The following is a 26,163-nucleotide window of genomic DNA, read 5'->3' on the forward strand; positions in this document are numbered from 1 at the left end:
AATGGAAGTAACAAATAGCATTTTTAAAAATTTTTACATTTGAGTTAATTATTATTTCTACAACTGCCAACTGGAAATTGTATGTAATAAAATAATATTTTGTCAACTTATTTGTTATCCTTCAGTAATACGAGTATGAAAAGTTAATGAAAATTCTTATGATAATAAACTTTAAAAATTAAAGAAAAGATTCGAAATTGGAATCGAATTTCAAATAGTTGGTAGGGATTCGACTCGGAATCGAATCGAACTGAAAATAGAGGATTCGCACAGCCCTACCGGCCAGTAATGGACAAGCCGAGCGAACGGTGCAAACTGTCAAGGACAAGTTGAAGAAGTTGAAAGCAGGTGACTGGAATACGAGATTGCACAGACTGCTTTTTTCGTTGCGCACAACTCCCAGTACGGTCACGCAGAAGACGCCTGCCGAACTCTTGATGGGTCGGAAGCTGCAGACGGTTTTCGACAAGCTGCACCCGCGGTCGCTGTCGGGTGCGGGAAAAGGGTTAGTGGAGGACGGGTGTGATGGTCAAATGAGACAGTTTAGTGAAAAGGACCCAGTGTTAATACGCAACTATGGAGCTGGACCCAAGTGGGTCCCTGGAGTGGTGGCACGTAGGGAGGGTCCAGTTACATACCAAGTTCAGGCTGGAGGTCACATGGCACGGAGACATGTTGATCAGATGGTGCGACGCAATATCGCTACACGACTCCAGGGGAGCTCGAGGTTACCGGTGGGAGGAGCATCTGGGACGCGGCTCCGAGAGCAAGAAGAATCACTCCAGCAAGCTGTCCATCGGGGGAGAGCAGAGCTTCAGCAGCAACCACAGAGGCCTCCAAGCAGTACAGCGACACAACCAGGATCATCTGGTACGAGGATGAGTGGCAGCGAGATGCCCCTCCAGCGAGCGGCCGGTTCCCTAGTGTTGGGGGACTCCGAGCTACCATTTTTGGGGTTTCCTAGTGACTGCGGATCGGCAGCTGCAGTCGATCATGTTCGTCCAGGGCAGCAAACATCTGAGGAGCTTGCTGTAACCTTGGAGTTCTCACTGCAGGAGACCCAGGGACAGCCCCAGGAGCTGAGTAACTGGCCAACGAGGGTGAGGGAGCGATCCACACGAGTCAAGAAAACACCAATAAACTTGAGTGACCAAGTTCTCCATTGTGTATAACAATATGTACAAGTGCTTAGGGTAAAAAATCACTTGGAGGGAAGGACTGTTATGTACTGTCAGCTCGGTTGGTAAGGCTGAGAGTGTTGTGTTGTCTATGGTTCGTTAGTCAGCAGATGGCATCATGGCTGATAGCTCATCAGATAACCTGTGTAACTGATGTATCGTGTAATGCAGACACAGTGCGTGTAACGGGTACATAAAACTTCCATTCGACGTAAATATTTGCCCCTACAAGCAACAATATTTTCCTTTTATTCTTGCATTTTTTGAACCGGAAACCCAATTTATGCAGGATTTTTCTAAAAGTTTCTTTTCACCCAGGGAAATTTATTTCTTCTTGTAACACTGTAAGAAGCTTATTAAGTGTTGGAACTTCTTCTTTCACTGTATAAAACTGTTGTACGGTGCTCCGTATTACCCCAAGGTCAAACTCATCAACCGATATCTTGTTACTACTTGCTTTTCTTTTCTTACCTGGTGTGCGCAAAATTCCCCCACTGATAGCGGCTTCTTTACTTTCTTTTCTAATTTTGCATATTGTTCCTATCGATTTCCCTGTCGCTGCGGCCGCACGCTTTGTTGCATTACATAATGGATGGGTAAGTTTGCCTGATGCCTTCTCCTGATCACAAAATGCAATCACATTGCTAATCACTTCCCTGCACTGGCTATGTATAGTTTTGTGTTTTGTTGTACTACCCGATGCCATTTGTCAATACACGTTATATTACAGTCACGCACGCTTCGAAACCTTGCTCCGCTTTCAAAGGATCCGTGAAATACTTGAACAGCGATACTTCCGTATCCGCGCACTGTGTCGTGACTTATAGTAACAACTCTACTTGCCGTCCCACCCGTGACATGACGCACTTCGACCCTTGAGGCGGACTAGGGAAAGGGAGGGGACAGTGTGGCGGAAGGGATGACGGTGGAGGGAGGGGTCCGTCTGACCTTGGGTAGTTCACATTTGTCCCGGGACCACAGTTGGCTTGGGCGTGTAGTAGTTAACTTCAGAGGTTATCAGAGTTGAATTATTTAATTTACTTTATTTCTTTTAATATTTCTTTGAATCTGTTCCTCGAATATTGAATCCTTTGAATACTAAGGATTTGAAGGTATTTCAGGATTTTAGGATTTGATAGGTCCATCCGTAATATTTATATATTTATAGAATTATTTTTATTTTTTGAAGGCAAATTTTGAAAATTATAAACTTAGACACTGTTTATTTACAAGTAAACAGAAATGAAAATGTTTAACTAATAAATAAGTTATGAACAAAGTTTTAATAAACTTGCTTTGAATTTAGAGATATAAATATGACATTCTTTAACATATTTATAAAAAAAAATATGTTTAAATTATTTATTAATATAGTATGTTCAATAATTGTAATTGTCTGTAGCATCAGATATCGGTGGTATTATCGGGGCACAAGGATTTAGTATATTATACAAACACACATATATAATATACATGACACACACACATATATAGGTCCTATTCCACCATTGTGTTGTGCATTGACATTCTGTTTGAGAGCAATAAGCTATGTTTTGTTTATTTATTTATTAAATGAGTTGAAACACTTATACAACACATATTTTTTTTTAAAGTACATTGAAGAGTCATGAAGGTGTTTACATTTAGATAAAAGCACATGACAATGTTTTCATTTAAAAGGAACACATGCAGTATTTGTCTAGATGTTGTGGAATGTATGTATAAAAGCAATTATTTTCAAGCGACATATAAGGACCGAATCAAAATAACACTGGTGAGCAAACTTACGATTAGTGTCGTCAGGCACAGGCGATGTTCGATAGGACATCTCGCTGGAGCTGGACTCACTCTCGCTGTCGAAGCTGTTCTCCTCGCTGAGCGACAGCCTGAGTCCTCGCTGAAGTGCGTCTGCCACTTCATCCTCCGAGTCAGACACATGGCTAACCGCACGCACCACGAACGACTGCTCGCCTAGCCGCTCCAGCTCTGCGGGCATACGTGCACACAACTATCAGAGCTAGGGACAACCAACTTTATGTGAAGGAGAACAAATTGTATTATAGAGGTGAGACCAATTATTTACATTTGGAAAATGACTACTACGCTACATGATGAAATCAAAACTAGAATCAAGTTAATAGTTCATAAAAATCATAAATATCAGTACAGATTGACATAAAGAGAATGTTTTATTTATTTTTCAGCATATTTTAATATTTACTTCTTGAACTGCAGTAACTTTCTTTTTTGTTTCTGTGGTTTTTTGAACTGAAGGGTGTTACATTCCAGTTCGGCCTGGCTAAGCAACCCAGAATACTAACAAGAAACTTTAATCACTTGAGAGTTTACGATGTTTATAACTGATTACTTAGAAATTTTGTTTTCAAGTTCATCTTGTAGCCAACATTGAGGATAAATTATGCCTTCAATATTCTGCTAGAATTTTTAAATAAAAGAATTTCTTTTCACTGTGATTTCCAGCAGTCAATGTCACTGTAGCTCGTCGCTCGATTATAAATAAAAAGTCCCTTAGTTAAATTTTCTTAACTAAGTACTCTAACCCTCGGAGGGTGACGACTGTCACCATGGGCCGATGCCAACGCATCAAAAAGTTAAACTTCGACCTGGCCCCGACCAACAAGTGTGAAATTATCCCGTCACTCTTCAGGTAATATTTTCGTGAGCTGCCAATAGCACAGCCGCCCACGGCGACAATAGAGAGACGATTTGTTGAACGAAGTTGTCTTCTCTTACAAAGGTGAAAACAAAGGGAAGCAACCCCTGGGTCAACTGACCAACCACAATACAGAATTAGAAACATGACCATAAAGGGAATAATATGCTGCTAGAATTTTTCTCTGAAAGTTTGGAGAGACACAACACACTGCCTCAAGGTTCACTCTGATTGGCTGGAGAGACAACACTTAACGAAAGTTTTAGTCCATTGCTGCGCAGTCATGCACCTTCGCACTGGTTAACGCACTACCTTGAGGCATGAAAAATTACTTACTGGCGACAGTGTGTCGCGCCCATGCCTCACCAGTGTCATCCTTTTATGGAAAATTACATCCTGTACAAATTGCTGGCGATGAAGACTCCAGCTCCAACACTAAGTATTCTAAAGAATTTAATAAATCAACTTTTTTACTGAAAAAAAATTGCAGCAGTAACATTTTTTTAGATGAAATCCCCTTTAAATCCTATCTTTAATATATAGAACTATTTTCGCATGTTTTTTGCAATCTTTATGTTTTATGGATTTGTAATATTTTTTATCAATTTAAAATGGAATCTTACATTAATTAAAGTGTAAATTTTAATAAATAGCTCAAAATTGTACATAATGATTTTTAAAAAAATTTCGGATTCGAGTATTTTCGTTTTTTTTGCATATTCTGAGAACATTTACCACAGTAATGTATATATATTTTTTGCACCATCAGAAAATAGAGATTTCAACGAACTAAAGACCACCGACTTTATAAAAAAGCTGATATTTTGACGTGAGAATTTTCAATTGAAAATTAGGGTGTTTTTTCGATATTAAGTCAAAAAAAGGTGAAAAATAAATATTTTAAATCAAAAAATTTACAGTGTGTTTGGGACATAAAAAGGTAGGTTTTCACCAAATTTCGTGGAAATATTTTTGTTTTTGTGAAAGATAAAAAAAAAACCAATAACTTGGTTATTTGAATTTTTCACATAAATTTTGAGGTTATGTGAAAAACGTGTAAATACAAAAGTTGTAGATGTTTTTATTACCTAAAACTTTGCTATTTAACTTTTTTCTATAGGACTTAAAGTTTTGCCAGAAATCGTGATAAACCGTTTTTTACCCTTAAAAACTCACTCCCTTCCACTTCCCGACCTCAGATCGCCCGTAAATTATTTTTCCTTTCATTTTTGTTATATTCTCTTCCTTTTCCAATGGGTTTCATCCTACTATTATTTTTTTTTGGTTTCAAAAATTATCGACCCTGGTCTTAATGATGCAGTTCCTTTACATGCACTGCTGAGATATTATATATAGGGATGTGCGAAAGTGACTTTATCCACACGAAATGAAAGTGAAAGAAAATTTATCAAGTTTCGCGAAAGTGAAACGAAAATGAATTTTTCTATGAGATAAATATATTCTTAACGAAAGTTAAGCGAAATTTTTTAATTAATAAAGAAAAAAAGTGCCCCAAAATTTGCTCTTCAGTAATAAATTCTATTACATAAATCATTTTGGTACCTTTTGATGTATATATAAATATTACTATTTAATAAAATCAACATCCGCCCTAGACCACACAACACAGCCCCATGTCACTCGTAAATTTCAAGAATCAATCCAGATCTTTCAGCGCACAGACTATTTCCTTTACAGTCGTAATGTCGCAGTCTATGATAATATATTTATCACGTGCATGGTACTGATGAAAAAATACGTGAATACTGCGGAACGGCCGCCATCTTGCACCACTGTCACACATGGCTAGCTCAGGAAGCTGTAAACTAGGCAATGGACATGGTCAAAACAAAACATAACAAATGGTTGCTGCCAAGTGGTCATTACATGCAGTGACTTGTTGACCTTTTTGTCTAATTGGCTGTATATTATGAGGATTTTATATGCCAGTCAGAGTATGTAAAATTTAAATAAAGCAGATGACAATGTTTTTGTTTGGCTGTGCGCGAATAAAAGTAGGTACGTTCTTTGTTTATGTGTATACGGTAAATACTAAATAGTGTACTAACAGTTCTGGAATGTATGTTTTACGAATATAGTACCTACACTACTGTTTGAAAGCAAATGAATCAGGTAATTTTTCAAATATTGCATGATTTTGTTTTGATACCTAGGCCTACTGTAATCACGGTTGAATTTTGTTTACTTTATCTGCCATGTTTGTTCAAATTATGATTTTCATTAACGTGAGTTTTTTTCATCACCACGTAAATTAATCTTAATGGAAATCTTTTTTCTAATTAATGTCTTTATATGATTTGCATATGTTATTACATTATTAGTAATAACAAGCAAATCATATAAAGACATTACAGTAGAATCTCAGTGCTAAGTACTTACAGGTACCTCAAGTTTTTGTACTTAGCACTGAAACATGCATACATATCTTTACAAAGAGAAAAAAATATATAAAAAAATAGCTACAGGAGAGCCGCAATGCCATATGTATTCGCAACTGCGACTTGCTTTTTTCCCCGTGTCTAGTTCTCTGAGTATATCCACTTTTTCCTTAAGCGTGAATTGCTTTCGTTTCTTTTTATCTCCAGGATCATTCATATTGTAGCACAAATACAATGCGGTGTTTAAATAACGTAACCTGAAAATAAACTCAACAATAATAATAAACAATCCCGGCACAGACATCAAACAGTATTTTTAGCGTAGCGTAACACTTTTGTCTAAATAATTAATACTTCTCTCAAACCTCCGTCTTTCGATGTATCGAATGGTGTTGTGTTGCTCACGTCGCATACTACGTACGGTATAATCTATGGTTGTGCCTGTTTGTTAACTTTGTTTTGAGAATCTAGAGGTTAGAAAATACGTGCGTTGGTATTTGTGTATCTTTGTTCTACTACATTAATCATTTAGCTGAAAATTTATTTACCAGTTTAAGTAAACTTTGGTGTAGTAATGCCACGCTACTAGTAGAATTTATACGTTATAGTGAAAATGATACTTTAAACTGAAACCGTTTTGCATGGCGAAGATACGATTTTTGGCGGGGACTTAAAAAAAATTCGTTAAGTGAAATATACTTTATAATAAGGAACGTTATTGTACCGGTATTATACTGTACATTTTTATTAAATTACGATTTCTTTTTCAACTAGAACAAACGAACTTCGGTAAGCTATTGAACTTTCGTTTGGCTCGAAATATTTCGCTAAAAACGAACTTCGACAGATGAAATTCTTACCGATATCGAAAATGAAAGTAGCAAAATTTCGATTTCGGTATCGGTATACCGAACATTCGCACAACCCTATTATATATATACTTACTCATAACATATTTATTAAAAACCAACACAAGCTAGTTATTTACGCACATATTCAACCACATAGTGCAATGTTAATTTTTTTTTACCCAAAATTTAAAAATTTGCATAATGGTAGCAGTACTTGTTAGTAAACCCAAGATTGGCATAAAATGTGCTACCCATACGCGATGTAATGGTTCGTTATATACAAAAATAAAAAGATGTTAAGCGCCAATTGTAGTTTTTGTTTTATTTTTCAAAATAGAATATTGCACCGACGAATCCAATCACTTTCAAAACTACATATTTTGTGACAAGCCATCGAACGCGCCCTCCTGGTGCGACGATCGACAGACGACTGGTGAAATCATGGCACTGGTTCCTCCACGCAGGAAGGGCAGTCACATGGCCTCACCGACCAATCACATATACTCTTTATTCACACTAACAATTACAAACCAATCAGAACACAGAACATATACACTGAAAACTATTTTCATACATAGAAACAGGGGATTCACTTTCTCCTTCTCTCTCCAACACAGTGGGAGAGTAGTTCTCCTCCAGTTCCCACGCAATGACGAGATAGCGTTACAGTCTCTCTCTTACTGGGGAATTACCGTTTCATTCTCACTCACACTTACAGGCCTCTTATGCCTCTCTCTTTCTACACATCACCCCAGAGACAGTCCCTTGTTCTAGAAACATTAGATAACAGCAATCATAATACAAATTACTTGACAAAATTAAACTTATTTAGAAAAACCTGAAAAATTAGGCTAACACAGGCAAAAATCCAGTAGGACTTATTTGTGATTACATAAAAAATAGTAATGATTTAAAATGTCTGTTAAAATACAAAGTAGATTCTTAAAACACACAGCAAGTGAAAATATCAACCCTAAAAAACATAAAAACTGTAAAAATATTCTTAGCAAGACTTTTTAAGAAATGTTTACATGCATAAAAATAGTTTAGAAGAAAAATATCTAGCTAGGAGGGCAGGGGTCTTGCAATGATACATTTACCCCCCCCCCCCCCCCCAACTTTTCAATTAAATTAACACTACATTTAATTGAAAAGTTACAAAAGTAAAAAAATAATCTATACAAAATAAATACAAAAACATCCTGAGAAATAAATGCATCCAGTCATTACAACCCTAGTTTATACATAAATTCAAAAAATTGTTACTTAAAAATTGCAATAACATCAATTCTTTGTAAAAAAAAAAAAAAAAAAAAAACCACAAATTCGAAAATATATCTCTTACTACAAAGTGTCAACAACTCTTCACAAATGGTCATTTCCCTCTCATTAGTGCATAATACAAGTCACTTTGAAACTGGTTTCTCTACAAGCTTCAAGCAGAAACCCCCTGGTCTAAGAAGAATCTTCAACAACAACAACAACAAAAACTGAAAAACTTACTTTGACAGCCGTGGAAACCTCAACACCAGCTGCAATAAACTCCAGGAATTACGTCTCCATGACCCCCTCAACGATGACGACAAATACAACTTCAACTTCTTCAAAAATTACACCTCGGCAGCAACCTCAAAACAAATTATCTCCTTTAAAACCCTTTAAAAACCACTGTTACTATAATTCTCTGCTGCTCATGATAACAAACTCCTCAAATCCCATGGAACAACCACTTTAACCCACAAATCAACCAATATCTTCACTCTTCATATCTGCACTAACAAAACCTTGACAACACTATCACTTCAAAACTGTTGACACCAAATTTTCCTAAATTCCATTCAAAAACGACTTCTAAAATTCTAAGTATCTTCACAATACCTCCATCATAACTTCAACCACTGGATAACACTTATTTCAAACTTATACCTAGTCTGCTCAACATTGATAACCCATGAACTACAACTTATTAACAGGTGCATCAAAATACACAAAAACATCATTATCACACATAAAAAATACCCACAGTTCCTTTTCTTCCAAATTCCTTCTGCATCATTCCTAGCTCCCGAGCTAGCCGAAAGGTAAGGGGCGCCCAACTACAACCCTTTTAGCTGCTAGTCAGCTCGGCTAACCTATTACCAAATTACACAAAAAATACACAAAGTTCTTCCAACTTCCTTCTCTATCATTCCTAGCTCCCGAGCTAGCTGAAAGGTAAGGGGCGCCCAACTATAACCCTTTTAGCTGTTAGTCAGCTCGGCTAACCTACTACCACTATTTACAAAATTTAAAACAAAAAATTATACAAAACTATACACAAATATACATAGCACTTGTCATTACACAACAAACTTTAAGCTTTACATACCTCACTTAACTTTCCACATACAACAAGTTGACAATTCTAGTCATGGCGTGACAAACACTTCATTACGATACAATCGTATGCTTCTATTCTTCAAAAACAAATTACATGAACAAATGCCCTTCCTTAGGTTTCAAATCATATCTCCCCTTTCAGCAGCAGCCACATAAAATTAACATTGATGAGGGGTGGGAGCGACCAAGGAGAAGGAACGCACCCTTGCAAAAAAAAACATCGGACTCCATGCCGGAAACATATTTAAAATTAACCTCCTGACCCCCCAGCTGCCTCACAAACCACATTACACAAAAAAAAAAAATTTGCTGCTTATTTAGGGCAATACAAAATATTCACCTTAACTCTGGCCATCATGAACACACAACTGCTTCTGCAGCTTCAAAACTCGACAACTGTTATTCATTAACATTTAGCATTACATTTCATACCTTTAATATAGGATGTTGTCACCCTGTCATTCAATCCAAAACAAACATTTACCATTACCCATGTGTGGCACTTTAATTTAAAACATTTAACCATTTAAAAATTCTATAATTTTCCCGAAAACACACTTCAATAAATTTCCGTTAACCTATTCCCATGACACAGCGTTAAACAAACAAAACATTACCCAAGTGCAATGAAATTCTCACAATGTAAAGCATTTCTTTAAATAGAATTTAGTAACTGTCTACTCAAAAGAATTTATAGATATATTATCATAGTTATTTTTTAAAAACAGAAAAATATTCACATTAACATATAGTTATCTTAAAAATTTATGTGTACAGCTTTCTTTATCTTTAAAAAACTTGTAATTCATCTTAAAAATTTGATGCTAGAAATTTTACGTATACATTCCTATATTATATAACAAATCTTCAAAAAATACAAAACATTATTAAAATGTACACAATTCATAGGATAAAAAAAAATTCTGGAAAACAAAAAAAAAGGCAAAAATTGCAAAAATTTAAAAAACATCAAAAACAACAAAACTAGATTTGACTCCACCCCTCCATCTAGGCAGTGGGCCAAACAAGTCTACACACACAGTTTCCAGATTTTGCCTCACCCCTGTCCATTTACACTTCCTTTCTTTTGTCTTTGCAGATGACAAAAAACTGTTCATACTCTTCGCAACAGTTTGGTACAAACCACCCACATTTAGCACATTACTGTTTAGGTTTAGAAAATTATGTCCTTTTATTACTTCTCTGCAATCTGCAGAACTAAATTCCGTGATTACATCCTCAGCAAACTGATCTTTAAGTTTGTCCGAGAATGCTTTCATCTCAGTCTTTACTTCTTTCATCTGTTTACACAAAATCCTGATCCCATGTGCATTGCCTCTTATTGTAACGAATTTTTCCTCCACATTATCCAAAAATTCCCTGTTCACCTAATCTCGAAACATTTCACATTTATTCCCAATGTTTACGTATTTATGTACATCATGCCCAATAAATTCAACATTTTCATTTGACACCATTAATTCATTTTCACAAATTTCTACATTAGTTAGTTTCCTTTCCACTTGTGATTCACAGCTCTCAACCCTTTGTTTACAAGTGTGAATTTCTACAACACATGTTCCCATCCCAGCTTGCATTTCTGCCATATTATTTGCACACTCATCTACTTTGTTTGTACATGTATTCATTAATTTTAATTTTAAAGTCATCAATTTTGTTTTCAACCCTGTCAATTTCCTGTCGCAACTGTGTAGCTATTTCGCTCCTAAACTTCGCAATCTCTTGTGAATTTACCTCAATTTTGTTGTTGATCTCTTTTTGTCCCTGAACAAGTTCATTCTGCCCCTGTTCAATTTTTTGTGACATTTCCTGCATAATTTCCATTAATTTCTGCAACATGTCTAACTCCCCCATATTCTCAATTGGGCTATTAGTTACAGTTTGTTCAATAATTTGACCATGTTCTGCAGGACGTTCCCTGTTTCATTACTACTGTTACTATCGTTATCCATAATGAAATATACAAAGTACAAAAATTTTAACACAAATATTAGTTGAATGCTCAAAACAAACAAAAAAAAATTAACACAATTAATTTAGTTCCATTTTTCCACTTGCTATTTTCGGCGATTCATCCCGCGTTGTTCCTTGTAGTGACGATCTCAAAGTGACGATCTCGACGTCCTGGGCTGCCGAAGTCCCACGAATGCCAATTGAAGAAATTCGGTGTTGTCCAGACATTGGTACCTACTGGAACTGAGCTTCGCCACAGTTTTCTTCTGCCACTGATGTCACCCGTTGATTTTCGTAGTCACTCGTTCACTGCATACAGTCTCCGCAACACAGCAACACGTAGATTAACAAAATTTTTGAAGATAATAAAATTTTTTGAAAATGTTTTTCACTCGTTATTTCTTCCTCTTTTCACAGGGCGTGTCGAAATCCATGCCCGCCGCACGTTGGGCTGCCAAATATAACGGTTCGTTATATACAAAAATTAAAAAGATGTTAAGCGCCAATTGTAGTTTTTGTTTCATTTTTCAAAATAGAATGTGGCACAGATGAATCCAATCACTTTCAAAACTAAATATTTTGTGAGAAGCCATCGAACGCGCCCTCCTGGTGCAGCGATTGACAGACGAACATAGAACATACAGGGTAGCAGATGACTGGTGAGATCATGGCACTCGTTCGTCCACGCAGGAAAGGCAGTCACATGACCTCACCAACCAATCACATACACTCTTCATTCACACTAACAATTATAACATTACAAGCCGATCAGAACACAGAACATATACACTGAAAACCATTTTCATACATAGAAACAGGGGATTCACTTTCTCCTTCTCTCTCCAACACAGTGGGAGAGTAGTTCTCCTCCAGTTCCCACGCTGTGACTTAATTATGGTTTTATACTAATATGCATAAGTGTATTGTCTAGGTTTGAACAATAATTTATGCAAGTTTTTGAAGAAAGGGGCTTTGATTAGAGCATCGTTTTCTTACATATCAAGCAAGCATCATTTCGAAATCTATATTAGTTAATAAGTTATAAGCAAAATGAAAATAGCATTGAATCTTATGAGGTTAACGCGGGTTGCGTATTGCCCCTGAAACACTGGAGTGGCCTCTTAAATAACAGCAACGAGGATAAAAACGACATGGTGTGGTACGGTGCAGGTGACACTGACCGTGCTCGTCCCGGAAGTCGCGGTCTGTGGTGGCGGGCGACGCCACGACACACGCCCCTTCCAGCCGTGCGCCGGGGTCCAGCAGCACGCCCGGAGCGAGGACACAGCCGGCGCTCAGCTGCGCGCCCTCGCGCAGAACACAGCCCTCGCACACCACAGACACCTTCACCGAGCACCCGTCCTGCAACAACAACCACCCACTGCAGTCAACAGTCCTCCTCAACATTCACACGATTGCCTTACTTACACACAGGGGCGCAACAACTAAATTCCCAAAGGGGGGGGGGGGGGGGGGGGGGGCAATATACCATTTTATAGAGAATCTTCGATCCCCCTATTGAAGCGGGGGGTCCGGTGGGTCCTCCCCCGGACCTCATTTGTATTTCAAGGTGGAAAATGGTGCTATTTAAGCAATTTTATCATCTAAAAATTGATTACACAGCACTTTCTTTGCCCCCGTTTGCCCCCACCACTTCAAGGTTTCAGAGGGGGGGGGGGGAATACCCTTCCCCCCCTCCCCCCCCCCCCTGTTGTTGCGCCCCTGCTTACACAAAGGCACGAACTGCCAAGTCTTTGGGAATAATTTCGTTACTTCGTTAATTCTGTTTTTTTGAAAGATAAACAAATGGCTACCGTACACTCTTTTAGAAAGTTTGTAGCATTGCAAGCCCTTTACTCTCTACACATAAAACATTGGCATAAATAATTTATATATTTTTTTTTTTTTATCATTTTCAGTACTTGGTTAGGTTTACCATTTCAATGTACAAAATGGCTGATTGAATGTTTCACAGTTAGTCATATGTTAGTAATGTGTTGTTTTACCCTTATTTTTCATTAGTTCAAGTTTTTAAGTAAGTCTGTTAATTTACAAAATAAATTTTAAAAATCTGCTTGAAGTCATTATTACGTATTTGGTTAAGTTTTCAAGTATAATCATATTTTACTTGTTTTTTACTATCCATGGTTTGAAAGCATAATGCAATTTGATGGTAAAAACTAAAATTACATCAGTGTTAAAGAGAGAAACAGAGGGGCAGGGATGACCTGAAGTGTGTGTGAGCGAGAGAGCGAGTTCCCTGCCCGGCGTGGGAACTCAAAGCAAATGTATCATTAAAATTGGAAAGAGACAAAAAAGGGAAAACCCCTAGTTATGTGTATGCAGAGTTGGTTCATCTCTTGAAACTTGTGCTTTGATTGGCTGATTGGGTTTTAAGCTGCTATATGATTGGTTGTGGGGGACACGTGACCATCTCCCTCCTTCGTAGACAGAGGTAGCCTGACCGGTAGTTAGTCATGTTGTGATTGTGGTACTGAATGGCCATGGCCGGACTTTGGCTCAAAAAGTAACATAATTATGTAGTGGAAAAGTAAATTTCACAACTGTGGTCCGGGCGGCACTGGTTTATAAATTTTTTTGGGCATTTCATCTAGAATTCATTGCCTACAGTTGTCGGTCGTTGCCCATAATGGGGAAAACATGGGAAATCATTGGATTTACTAACAGTAATAAATAATCTTTTCATCTGACATTTCGGTACCATTTTCAAGTAAATTGTCTTTCTGGAAGCAACGAACCTTTATTTTGGTTTTTGCTTTGTGTTGTGATCAGAACATGGCAGTCTTTGTGCTGATGTGAATTTTCGATAAAAGATAATAAAAAGTAGTAAAAATTAGTAATCGTTTTCTAGAGACTTTATTTTAATCACGAATCATTTAGAGCAACCTTTTAACGAATATTGAACAGTATTTTGGAAACAAACAAATTCTTCAACTGTTTTAGTATGTCCACACCATGTAGCGGCTATAAGAGTAAACATCTCCACGGTAGTAAACTCCGCCCACATTTGCTCAATTCCAGGCGACGGAAGTTCCTCTGCCCATCAAGATAGGCGACCATCATCTCGACAGTGCCCCACAAAATTAAAAATACATGATCTCCCAACTTATTTATGAGGCTAAACATGTGTCTGGAAATGTAATCCAAACTATGTCATACAACTTTCAGTCTTAAAAGTACATATATGTAATCTATAAGCACGAGATATTTTAGTGTTTCAGAGCTGAGCTATTTAAATATATTTCAATACTATTTCTTCTATTTTGGATTGAATTTCCTATGTTTTAACCTTTCCGAAAAATAGGAACATTAGAGACTTGATCACTGCCGGATTACAGAATCAAAGAGTGCTCACTGTGTCATGATTCCGTGAAAGTATTTCTTTATTTACACCATCGTGTCCGTAGACATACATCCACTTGATCTCGCTCACATGACTCACTTTGACGCTACCATTACTACCAACTTCTAGGTTGGTCAATGCTCGCAACATCTCCCCCCCCCCCCCCCCCCCTATTTTTAAAAAAACTTGTTTTGATTACAACTTGACAGAATTAACAGATCAATAACAAACAAAGTTTAACCATACCTCTAAACAAATGATTCTATCTCTATCAAAACATGTATTGATTACAAATTGACAGCATGAACAGATAAAAAAAAAACTTATTACGCTTCTAAATGAATGATTCGGCCTGTCACAAAACTTGTTTTCATTACAACTTGACAGCGTTAACAGATCAAAAACAATACTTGCCACGCCTTTATAAACAACTGAAAACATCTACAACCAACTGTCCCCTTTTTTTAAATTAAAAAAAATTTTTGAAAGATTACCAATTAATAACAAAAAACAAAATCCCAGACTGTTGAAAACTATTTATACAAGTAATAATTTAATGGCATGTTATCAGATATGACTACCTTTAGTACCCAATGCAATGAGTTGCAAACAATGTCTTCATTTTAAGAACCACATCTCTTGCTTGCTTGAGATAAGGCAGTACTTCAATCCACTTAGAATAATAGTTTACAATAACAAGATAACTCTTCCTAGCCTATAATCACAAATATCCACTCCAACTTTCTCAAACAGCTGTAAATTCATAATGGATGAGGAGTTTCCATAGAAACTGGTTTCGCAATTTTTGACACAAATAACAGCTGTTGATTGTCTGGATATACGGAACTTGAGATTGGCGTTTTGTTTTGACAAAATAAGAAAACAAAAGACAGTTTAAAAAATCTTTCATTTCGAAAAAGTACAACAAAAACTGCTCTATTTAACAAATAACTTATCCCAATTTTAATGAAGAGACTTACATATTTCAAATTAATAATCTACAAAAATTCACTGAGAATTATCATAAATTTTCCAATTGTATCATGAACTTGTTACTATTCTAGATTGCTTAGCCAGGCCAACCTGGAATGTAATCACTTACCAAATCAACGCCAGACTATTTAATAACTCGCTTGCCTAAAAATCCCCTTCTTCCAGCCAAATATTCATGCCTTATGTAGTCAGCACACAAACTTCTTGTGCTTCAGACCAAGTTTTGACGATTCACGTTGTTGGCCGGAAGTATGGGTAATTACTAATTAGGTAGCACTTTCATTCATGCCCTTGCCTATGTTACGGAACTCCTATCTCTTTGCATAGCATGCAAGCAAGTAGAAATGAAACTCAGCTACAGTAATGAATTTTAAAAGTATGCCAAAATATATTCTTTTAACATGAAATTTAAAGATTTCTTTTGAGCATGATTAGACACAGAAAAGCTAAAGAAAATCAGGCCTCTAAGATTTAAAATACGTTCTAAATAGTTTCAATTTAGTCATGGTGTTTATAAATTATTACGAAGAAATTCACACTATAGTTAATTATATAAATAGTTGCAGTTCAAAATTTTTCTTACCCACATTTAAGGTCTGGCAAGTTGTTGTTAAATATGTAATGGAAACTAGACACAATACAATTAAAATGTTGGAAAGTTTCTTGTGCTTTTAAAAAATACAATAACCAATTTACGTCAAGCATTTTACACTTAAAATTTGCTATTTACAAAATACAGTGTTTGTATAAAATGTATCAGAAAAATAGACTTATTTGAGACATTTCTACAAAGCCTCAAGAGTCTTCAAAGTCCATTCCTTGAGCATTGACACACTTTTGCCAGCGGCTTTTCCACAACTGGAAAGCTCCCTGGTGGGCATATTCCGGAAGGTCCTTAAGGGTACACGTACAAGCTTCTTTGACGGCACTTAGGGTCCCATGGTGGTGTCCTTTGAGGGAGGATTTCCCATTTGGGAATAGGAAAAAGTCAGCTGGTGCCGTCTGGACTGTAAGGGGGTTGGGGAATTGTTGGGACACCATTTATCATCAGGTAGTAGGTCGTAGGTGTCCTTGGAGTAGGTGTGGCTGGGTGCATTGTCGTAATGCAATTTCTAATTTCCAGCAATGGCTTACCTCACCCAGTTGACCCTTCTCTTCAGTCTTCTTAGCACTAGGTAAAAAGCACCATTCACTGTCTGCCCCTCAGGCACGAATTCGTAGTATACCACCCCCTTGGCGTCGAAGAAAACAATGAGCATGGATTTCACTCTGGATGTGTTCGTTTGAGCCTTTTTTGGACAAGGTGATGCCGAAGTGTGCCATTTGGAACTTTGCCGCTTTGTTTCCAGGTTGTAATTGAACATCCAAAATTTGTCTCCTGTGATTACATTGTCCAAAAAGCCGGGGTCGTGTTGCAGAAGGTCTTTGCAAGCAGACACTCACTTCTGCTTTTGATCATCCATCAAGACCTTCAGGACGAGTTAGGGGTGCGATTTTTAAACACAAAAAAAAAATTTGCTAGGTGAAGTTATTCATAAAAAATAAACCTATCCATGGAAGTACATTTCTTTAAAAAGTAGAGAATACAAAAGCATGCCAAACAATTTAAATCAATAAGACATGCAACAAAAACATTTTGTTCAACTTTAAAATATAAAAACCAAAACCGTGATACAAACATGAGCCGGAACTAACTCGTAACTATTGTCATAGTACACACTTACCATGAAAGAGTGCGGGCTATCAAATACGTATACTTAATTTGGCACCAGACAAAGTGCACGCATTGCATACAATCAGCGAGCTATCGATACTGATATTCAACTAAATGTGCTCGCTCTATAAGGGAATAACATAAACAAACATGAATGATGCCAACTAGTGCTGGCTACATTTTTATAAGCGGTACACAGTGTCGATGAAGCAGAACAGATAAAAATAATAACGTTTGAAAACATTTTTAAAAGAAAATTTACACATCAGACAAGTTCGTATTTTTGTTAATTAAATAAGTAATCTGTAATATTGAATGAATATTTTAATTCAACTTTAAAATACATTGCATTATACTGGAATAATACCTACACAAATTACTCGGAATTGAACAGCAAAACCAAAAACATCATGCGACATTTATGAGAGAATTATTTTTCTACAAATTTTGATTCCCTAAAATAACGGTGCAACGATTATGCACGTGCAACGCTTTTGCGATAAAACATGGTAAAAACTAGAGTTTGTGTCATGCTTTCATTCTTGAACACTTGGCAAATCATGCTCAAAGTCTCTGTACCCGATTTCCCCAGTCCAACAAAAAATTTGATGGCGTACCACTGTTAAATTAGTTGCTGCATTTTGCGCATGCACCGAGCCTCTCAATAGGGTTCCACTAAAAAAACACAATCCAGCCTGAACAAACAATGGCGCTTGATGCGTGATAAAGAACACAACCCCCACCACCGAGCCTGCGCAGTGCGAGTGCGCTGCGACGTAGTCATGTTACGAAAAAATTGTTCCTTATATGTACCTTTTATACAAACCCTGTATATGTAGACACCACTTAAAATTTTTTTTAGAATAGGCAGCTTGCTAAAAATAATTAAACATGAGTATCACAGTGTTTCACCAACCTCAATAACAACACTATCCCAGATGAATGAATCTGTTATCTCCACATTTTTGCCAATTCTGCAATTTTTACCAATAACAGAACGTGATATGCATGATTTTTCACCAATGCTGGTGCCACTAGCCAGGGCTACATCCTCTTCCAGGAGACAGCCTCTGTAACAACAAACACTAGCACTTAGAATGAAAACTAACAATTGTAAGAACAAGTGTTGTAGCCAATAGTAAGGCAGTATTTCAGGGAAGTAACCAGCTAACTGAATTTTTCTGTAAGGCTTGGTAATGTGCTGTGTTTTGTCAGTTGTTGTTCAAGTGCTGTGCCGACAGGACTTGTGTGAGGGCAGCAGCTCATAAAGTCACATTATGAGCTTGTAAAGATGGACAATTTCATATCTGGGTGCCGGGGCCGTGCCACAGTTAAATATCATCCTTGGTTGTTATTTTCATCATTTTAGGGCATTCTGATTAGTATTTGTAGGCCCGAGTGATCCGCTGGCCCACTGGAATTGATTTCCCATGTATCTGCGTACCTAAATGACGGAGTCAATAGGAATATTTACTCGTGAAGGCACAGAACAGTGAGTAACGATAGGTGAAAGTGAGTGTTTTCAGATGGATTTATCGTGTAGCAAACATGTAATGATTTGGTCATCGAGGAGAATGAAAGAGGAAATTAATTTTGACATTTTTATTCAGTAATTATCGGGAACAGTTTCCAACCAATCAATAGTCATAAACAAAACTCACCACTACCTACAACAGTCGTAGAGGGTTTGCTACAAGTGTTTGATGTTTGTGCAAGGAACTGTCATCATCTTAGCCAGGCACGATTGTGATTTGTTACATATTTCACATATATGCGTAAACATACACATGTTGGTAATGGGAAGAAGAAAAATTTTCCCACTCACTTCTTATGCTTGAAAGTCTCCTTCGGAATATATATATGTGAGTGTGTGTGTCTGTGTGTGCATATATATATACATACACACACGCCCCCACTCACGCACGCGCTCTGGCCCATGAACAAGCACACGCTCCCGCTCACACGCACACACACACAAACACACACACACACACACACACACAATAATAATAATAATAATAATAATAATAATAATAATAATAATAATTGGCCTTCAGAGAGAGATAAAATACCCTCCGAAAGCCACAAAACTTACCATTTTAGATCTGAATTTTGGCAATTCCCCAGACCTCCTCTGATAAGGGAGCCAGACCACGGACTCCCAAAACTGTGCATACTGTCCTACGGTACAGTTTGGGCCTACACAGAATTATATCCTGGAACCGCCCCTGGGCACAGAGTAGAGGGTAACGGTATTGGTGCAGGGTAGGGGGGGAACTACCTCTTAGCGACAGTATTTGAGGCATGCTTGTACACGTGGTGGTGCAGGGTACAGGAAACTCACTTGGAGACAAGTGTTGGAAGCATGCTTATACACGTGGTGGTGCAGGTTTATTGGAAACTCACTTGGTGATGGTGTTGGAGGCATGCTTGTACACATGGTGTCGCAGGGTACGGGACACTCCCTTGGAGACAAGTGTTGGAAGCATGCTTATACACGTGGTGGTGCAGGTTTACTGGAAACTCACTTGGTGATGGTGTTGGAGGCATGCTTGTACACATGGTGGCGCAGGGTACGGGACACTCACTTGGAGACAAGTGTTGGAAGCATGCTTATACACGTGGTGGTGCAGGTTTACTGGAAACTCACTTGGAGACGGTGTTAGAGGCTTGCTTGTACACATGGTGGCGCAGGGTACGGGACACTCACTTGGAGACAAGTGTTGGAAGCATGCTTATACACGTGGTGGTGCAGGTTTACTGGAAACTCACTTGGTGATGGTGTTGGAGGCATGCTTGTACACATGGTAGCGCAGGGTACGGGACACTCACTTGGAGACAAATGTTGGAAGCATGCTTATACGTGTGGTGGTGCAGGTTTACTGGAAACTCACTTGGAGACGGTGTTAGAGGCTTGCTTGTACATGTGGTGGAGCAGGTTTACAGGAAACTCACTTGGCGACGGTGTTGAAGGCATGCTTGTACACGTGGTGGTGCAGGGTACAGGACACTCACTTGGAGACAAGTGTTGGAAGCATGCTTATACACGTGGTGGTGCAGGTTTACTGGAAACTCACTTGGAGACGGTGTTAGAGGCTTGCTTGTACATGTGGTGGAGCAGGTTTACAGGAAACTCACTTGGCGACGGTGTTGAAGGCATGCTTGTACACGTGGTGGTGCAGGGTACGGGACACTCACTTGGAGACAAGTGTTGAAAGCATGCTTATACACGTGGTGGTGCAGGTTTACTGGATACTCACTTGGTGATGGTGTTGGAGGCATGCTTGTACATATGGTGGCGCAGGGTACGGGACACTCACTTGGAGACAAGTGTTGGAAACATGCTTATACACGTGGTGGTGCAGGTTTACTGGAAACTCACTTGGTGATGGTGTTGGAGGCATGCTTGTACACGTGGTGGTGCAGGTTTACTGGAAACTCACTTGGTGATGGTGTTAGAGGCTTGCTTGTACATGTGGTGGAGCAGGTTTACTGGAAACTCTCTTGGCGATGGTGTTGAAGGCATGCTTGTACACATGGTGGTGCAGGGTACAGGAAACTCACTTGGAGACAAGTGTTGGAAGCATGCTTATACACGTGGTGGTGCAGGTTTACTGGAAACTCACTCGGTGATGGTGTTGGAGGCATGCTTGTACACGTGGTTGCGCAGGGTAGAGGGAACTCACTTGGCAACGGTGTTGGAGGCATGCTTGTACACGTGGTTGCGCAGGAACATGCATGGCTCGTCCAGGTCTGAGAACACCATGTCCGGGACCAGTGGATACGTCCAGCGGTGCAGGACGTCATGGCTAGAACAAGACCATTCATCCTAGCTTTGACCAGTGACATCCACACACTGCCTCCCACCTCAAACAAATGACAGGAAGCAGGTACTCAGTAGAGTGGCTGACCTGCCAGAACAACACACCGCTCATACACGTCCAGCCTGGAAAACAAACAAATGGGACAAGTGATGAGCAAATACATCAATTAATAGAGTGATTGAATGAGTTTAATTAATAAATTAACAAATGTATGTGAATTAATGAATAAATAAATAATACATAAATAACTGTTCTGTGTCATGCCAAGAATGGAAGCAAACTGTTCTGTTAAACTAGGAACTTAAGAAGGCAGGCAACCAAATATAAAACGTCTGTACCAAAGCCCAGTTGCGAAGTTGAGGACGGAGAAGTGTGGGACTGTTGTGCCCATGTGTTTGCTCACAGTGAAGCTGACCATCCACTAAACTTGGAAACACGCACGAGCTGGAAAATTCTTTCGACAGGTCGTGGGCCCCATTATTGCGTAAAATTGTCACAGCATTGCCCCTCATTTTCACACCTTTAGGGCTCCGACAAACATAATACGTAATCCTTTGCTGGTGTATTACACGCACACCTGCCTACGACTTAATGTCACGAATACTTTTTATCTTGGAATGAAAAGTGGTGACTATACATAAACTAATATATATATATATATATATACATCAATTAATAAATTATATTTGTCAGGTTGCCACATCACAATCAAAGGGCACAGACAACACCCTACATGCACACGGGACCTTGCCGGTGCCTGGAGGCCAGCAACCCGCTGCACAACCAGATGCTTTTGTGCCTTGGAAAGTGCGGTGGCCCGAGACGTATCAAGGTGCACCGACCACCGCTGAAGCCCTTCACCCCTCTTCCTCCGTGCTTGCCTCGCTCCCATCTACGACCAAGACGGTATAAAAGACAGCACCCACCAGAAAACAACCAGTTTGTAATATCAGAATGTATATTGTAATGTATCTTGTAATGTATCGTGTATCTTGTAATATCATGCTGTATCTCCATAAGAGCTTGTCATACCGTGGGTCAAAAATGACAACGGGACTTTTCTTAAATAAGGAATCAGTACTTTCAGTAATTTTGTCATTTTTAAACCTCAAACCAATTCTTTCTGTGTTGAGCGATGAGTCACCATGAAATGTGTTGATTTTGTGAATTTCACCATGAAATGTGTTGATTTAGTGAATTCCTAGACATTGTTAAAAAAATGTTGGTAATGGAAAATAAATCTACAATTTTCAGCTATAAACTCTCATCAGTTTACCAGTGCTTTCTTTATATAGGTATATGCAATTCAGACCATACCTAGCTGTAGAGGTCTGAAATGTAACATATTCTATTCACTTTCAGTGATAAACACACTCAAAATAATCCATGCAAATGCATGTAAAAATAGAAAAATATCTTGTATTGTAAACTTATTAGCCTTTTTTAGAGCCATCTCTTTACAAACTACTACTTTATAAAAAAAACACATGAATCTGATCCTTTCAGTTTTGTTATATAGAGTTTTTACTTGTTACTTATTGCTATTGTAGGGATGAATTTTTTCCTTTACAATTCAGTTAGGTTTTTAATGTTTTTATAATCTAATTAAAAAATTTTTTTTTAATATTCATTATTTCCAAACTTTGCAGATGCCTATAAAATGCAACATCCGCCACATTTCCCACCTGCAATTATCATGGTTAGACCTTCCTGCCAGGTTTTGGAACCAGACCGTCTAGGTGGGAAGCAAGTTATCTGGCAACTCAACCACTCCGAGCCCTTGGGAAACGTTAGAGCTACAGCAATGATGGTTGTGGTGGGAATAGAAGCACTTGACATATTGAATGTCTCCATTGTATGCTAGTGATCCAACTGCTATATAACATATAACAGTGGTCCTACAACATTAAAAAAAATTTATATTTTAAATATCAAAGTTACACAGTAAAACATGAAACTAACATTTGAGAGGATTCACATTTGACTTCCAACTATGCAAAACATCTATGTACTTAAAAGACTTTATACATATAAAGGGTTAAATAAACTGTATTTTATATGCATATTTTGTGTAATATTAACTATGGACAATTTGAAGTAAAATGTTTGTGTCAGTCAAAATATGGGTATAAACCTGATCTGAGCTCTTTGCTGAAACCACAAAAATTAATTTTTATTTAAAGTTAGCAATTGTGTAAGATAGCACTTATGGAATCATGTAAAAAATGTTGGTGCTCTGCAGAAAACTATGGTGATTTTACATTTCTCATTATAGAACTGCCATAAACATGAAAATTGTTTTATTGGTACCACCAGTATTAAGCAAATTAATTGTTAAATTAATAAATATTTCAATTATTAACATCACCCAAACAGTATAAAAATGAGTGTTGTTTCGCTTCTTCTGTTAATACATAGCAAGTAGGAAATCACTTTTTTTAAAATTTGACAATGCTCAAGGTTAATAAACCTGCATTAAACAAATTTCCGAAATGTGATCTACACTGCCGGTTTCTAGATTTTCGTACATTTATTTATTTGGCAAAAATCTATAACAACACGTTGGCTGTATCATAAACATAGTTACAACTTCTCAAGACCACTTGAAGCAAGCAATAGCAACATACACCTGTCAAGCCATCGAACAGTGTTATGTTGCTAATCAACAAAGCGAAGCCAACTGAAGAAGTCCTCAACTCGGGCTGGCGCGACGAGCGTGCCCACCTGACGGCCTGGTAGGCGGGCCAGCTGGCGACGCGGGCGGCGTATTCGGCGCCGCCCAGCTCGTGGCAGTACATGGTGCTGGTGAGGATCTCCTCGTTGACCAGCAGGTCCCGCACCAGGTCGTCCCGGCTCTGGAAGTCGAAGTTGTCCGCGAAGAGGGGCGGCACGGCCGCGGAGCAGACCGCGATGTGCGTGTCCAGCAGGTCGTAGCGCACCTCCACGTCCGGGTTCTCCGCGAACAGTTCCTGCACGCAGACACATCACCACCCTCGCAAACATACACTGGTCCAGGTCATCCATCTCCTGTTCCTGAACATGCACCAAGTAGATGGACCATATCAATACACTACTGATCCTCACCAACATATACTGGTCAGAGGCTATGTATCTTTAGTACTGGTCTGAAAATTCAATTTGGCTGATATGTATTTGTAAATAAGCCATCTCTGAATAATACGATCCACTAAATGCCTTACAATTACAAATGTGAATGTAAATACTTAACTGTCTATATTTTGGCCAAAATTTAAAAGAACCTATAATACGAGAATTATATTTGGAGCAAATAATGGCAACATTTGAAACACTTCAATTGAATCGCTTATTTATGAAAGTGTACAAGTCAACTTTTTTGAAGAAATGAGTTACACACAGGATGCAAATCTGTGGGTGTTTACGCATCGTTTAGTTACTAAAAGGCACTAGTCTGATGCAAGGAAGTGGGTTTACCAACCGCCAGAAAATCTCATTTAGTTATGAAAAGGAAGTAGTCAGTGGACTTATATCCTTTTATAACCATATGGTTGCAGCTGGTTACAAAGATAAAACAAAACAGCAGAATACTCTTCCAACCTCCTTGGCAGTTCCATGCAGTGTTGCATGCTGGTATATTCGGTTCTCATTTGTTTTGTTACGTACTTCTTGTAGTGACTTGTGGTTTGTTTACTTAGTAGAAAATGAGTGAAATGGAGTCTAATAAGATTTGTGTGAGAAATGATTGTAAGATTGTAACCATTCCAAGAAACATAAAAAAAGGTGTGCAAAATGTGGAAGAATACAAATGTCAAAGAATTAAACGAGCTCGTCTGCAAGGAAAGGAGTATGTAAACTACAGAGGGAATGTTGTGAAACCCAAAAGTACAACCAAGTCGTGCAGGCAACCTGATTCTTCATATTATTTTCTTTAAGATGTATATTCATACATCTTTCTGATTTCACTCACGTAAACACAATGCAGTTAGTATAGTAGAAATGTATTAGTAATTAAGTATTATTGTTAAGTTGGAAATATGTAAAATAGCTCGCACAACTCATTAAATAAAACTTTTTTTATTGTTTTAGATGTGCCAAAAAATCTTATGACAAGATTAACATTGCACAGAGAGGGAGATTACTAGATGTTATACATTCATTTTCATGCAAGAATGAGCAAGACATATTTCTTCAGGGGTTGCTTGATGCTGTGTCAATTAAACATCGCCGACCAAGGAATGGTGACAAGTCCGGAAAAAGGTTATCCTCCTTCACTTTCCATGTACTTATTCAAGAACGAAGAGTGAAAGTGTGCAAGAAAGCATTCATTCAGTTATATGGAGTATCTGCCAAGAGGGTAAGGAGACTGCAAACATTGTTACAATGTGGACAATATCCAAAAGACATGCGGGGCCAACAAAACAATAGGAAGTCGGTGCCTGTTGGTGATGTTCAGGCCATCAAAGACCACATATCTTCATTTCCTGTCAAGATAAGCTACCATGCATCCAAAGAATTTAAATATCTTGATGCACAGTTGGACATAAAGAAGATGCATACAATGTTCATAGAGAAATTTCCTGATTCTAAAGTAAAGTATTCTTTCTATTACAAGATTTTTAGGGAAAATTTCCACCTCCACTTTGGGAGACCACAGATCGACACCTGTGGACAATGTGAACAACTGAAGGTCAAGATAAAAAATCCTAATCTTAATGACTGTGCTAAGCGAGTTGCTATGGCCGAGCTGGCCATTCATGAAAGAAGGACTAAAAAGTTTTACACAAGTATGAAAGACACGAAAAACATTTGCAAAACCAATTATAGTGTGTTAGGG

At 38.1% G+C, this 26,163-nt stretch overlaps 1 protein-coding gene across 1 annotated transcript in view; it reads right to left on the reverse strand.

Moving 5' to 3' along the window:
• Window positions 1-26,163, reverse strand: part of LOC134531693 (translation initiation factor eIF2B subunit epsilon) — a 99,198-nt gene that overhangs the window by 46,183 nt on the left and 26,852 nt on the right. Inside the window, exons 5-9 of the mRNA XM_063367504.1 lie at window positions 24,075-24,319; window positions 21,213-21,335; window positions 18,443-18,596; window positions 12,637-12,817; window positions 2,967-3,164 (exon numbers count right to left, since the gene is read on the reverse strand). Of these exons, the coding sequence (XP_063223574.1) occupies window positions 2,967-3,164; window positions 12,637-12,817; window positions 18,443-18,596; window positions 21,213-21,335; window positions 24,075-24,319 (901 nt within the window). The remainder of the gene's footprint in view (window positions 1-2,966; window positions 3,165-12,636; window positions 12,818-18,442; window positions 18,597-21,212; window positions 21,336-24,074; window positions 24,320-26,163) is intronic.

The sequence above is a fragment of the Bacillus rossius genome, chromosome 5 (assembly GCF_032445375.1).
Source record: "Bacillus rossius redtenbacheri isolate Brsri chromosome 5, Brsri_v3, whole genome shotgun sequence".
In the NCBI taxonomy this organism is placed as follows: domain Eukaryota; kingdom Metazoa; phylum Arthropoda; class Insecta; order Phasmatodea; family Bacillidae; genus Bacillus; species Bacillus rossius.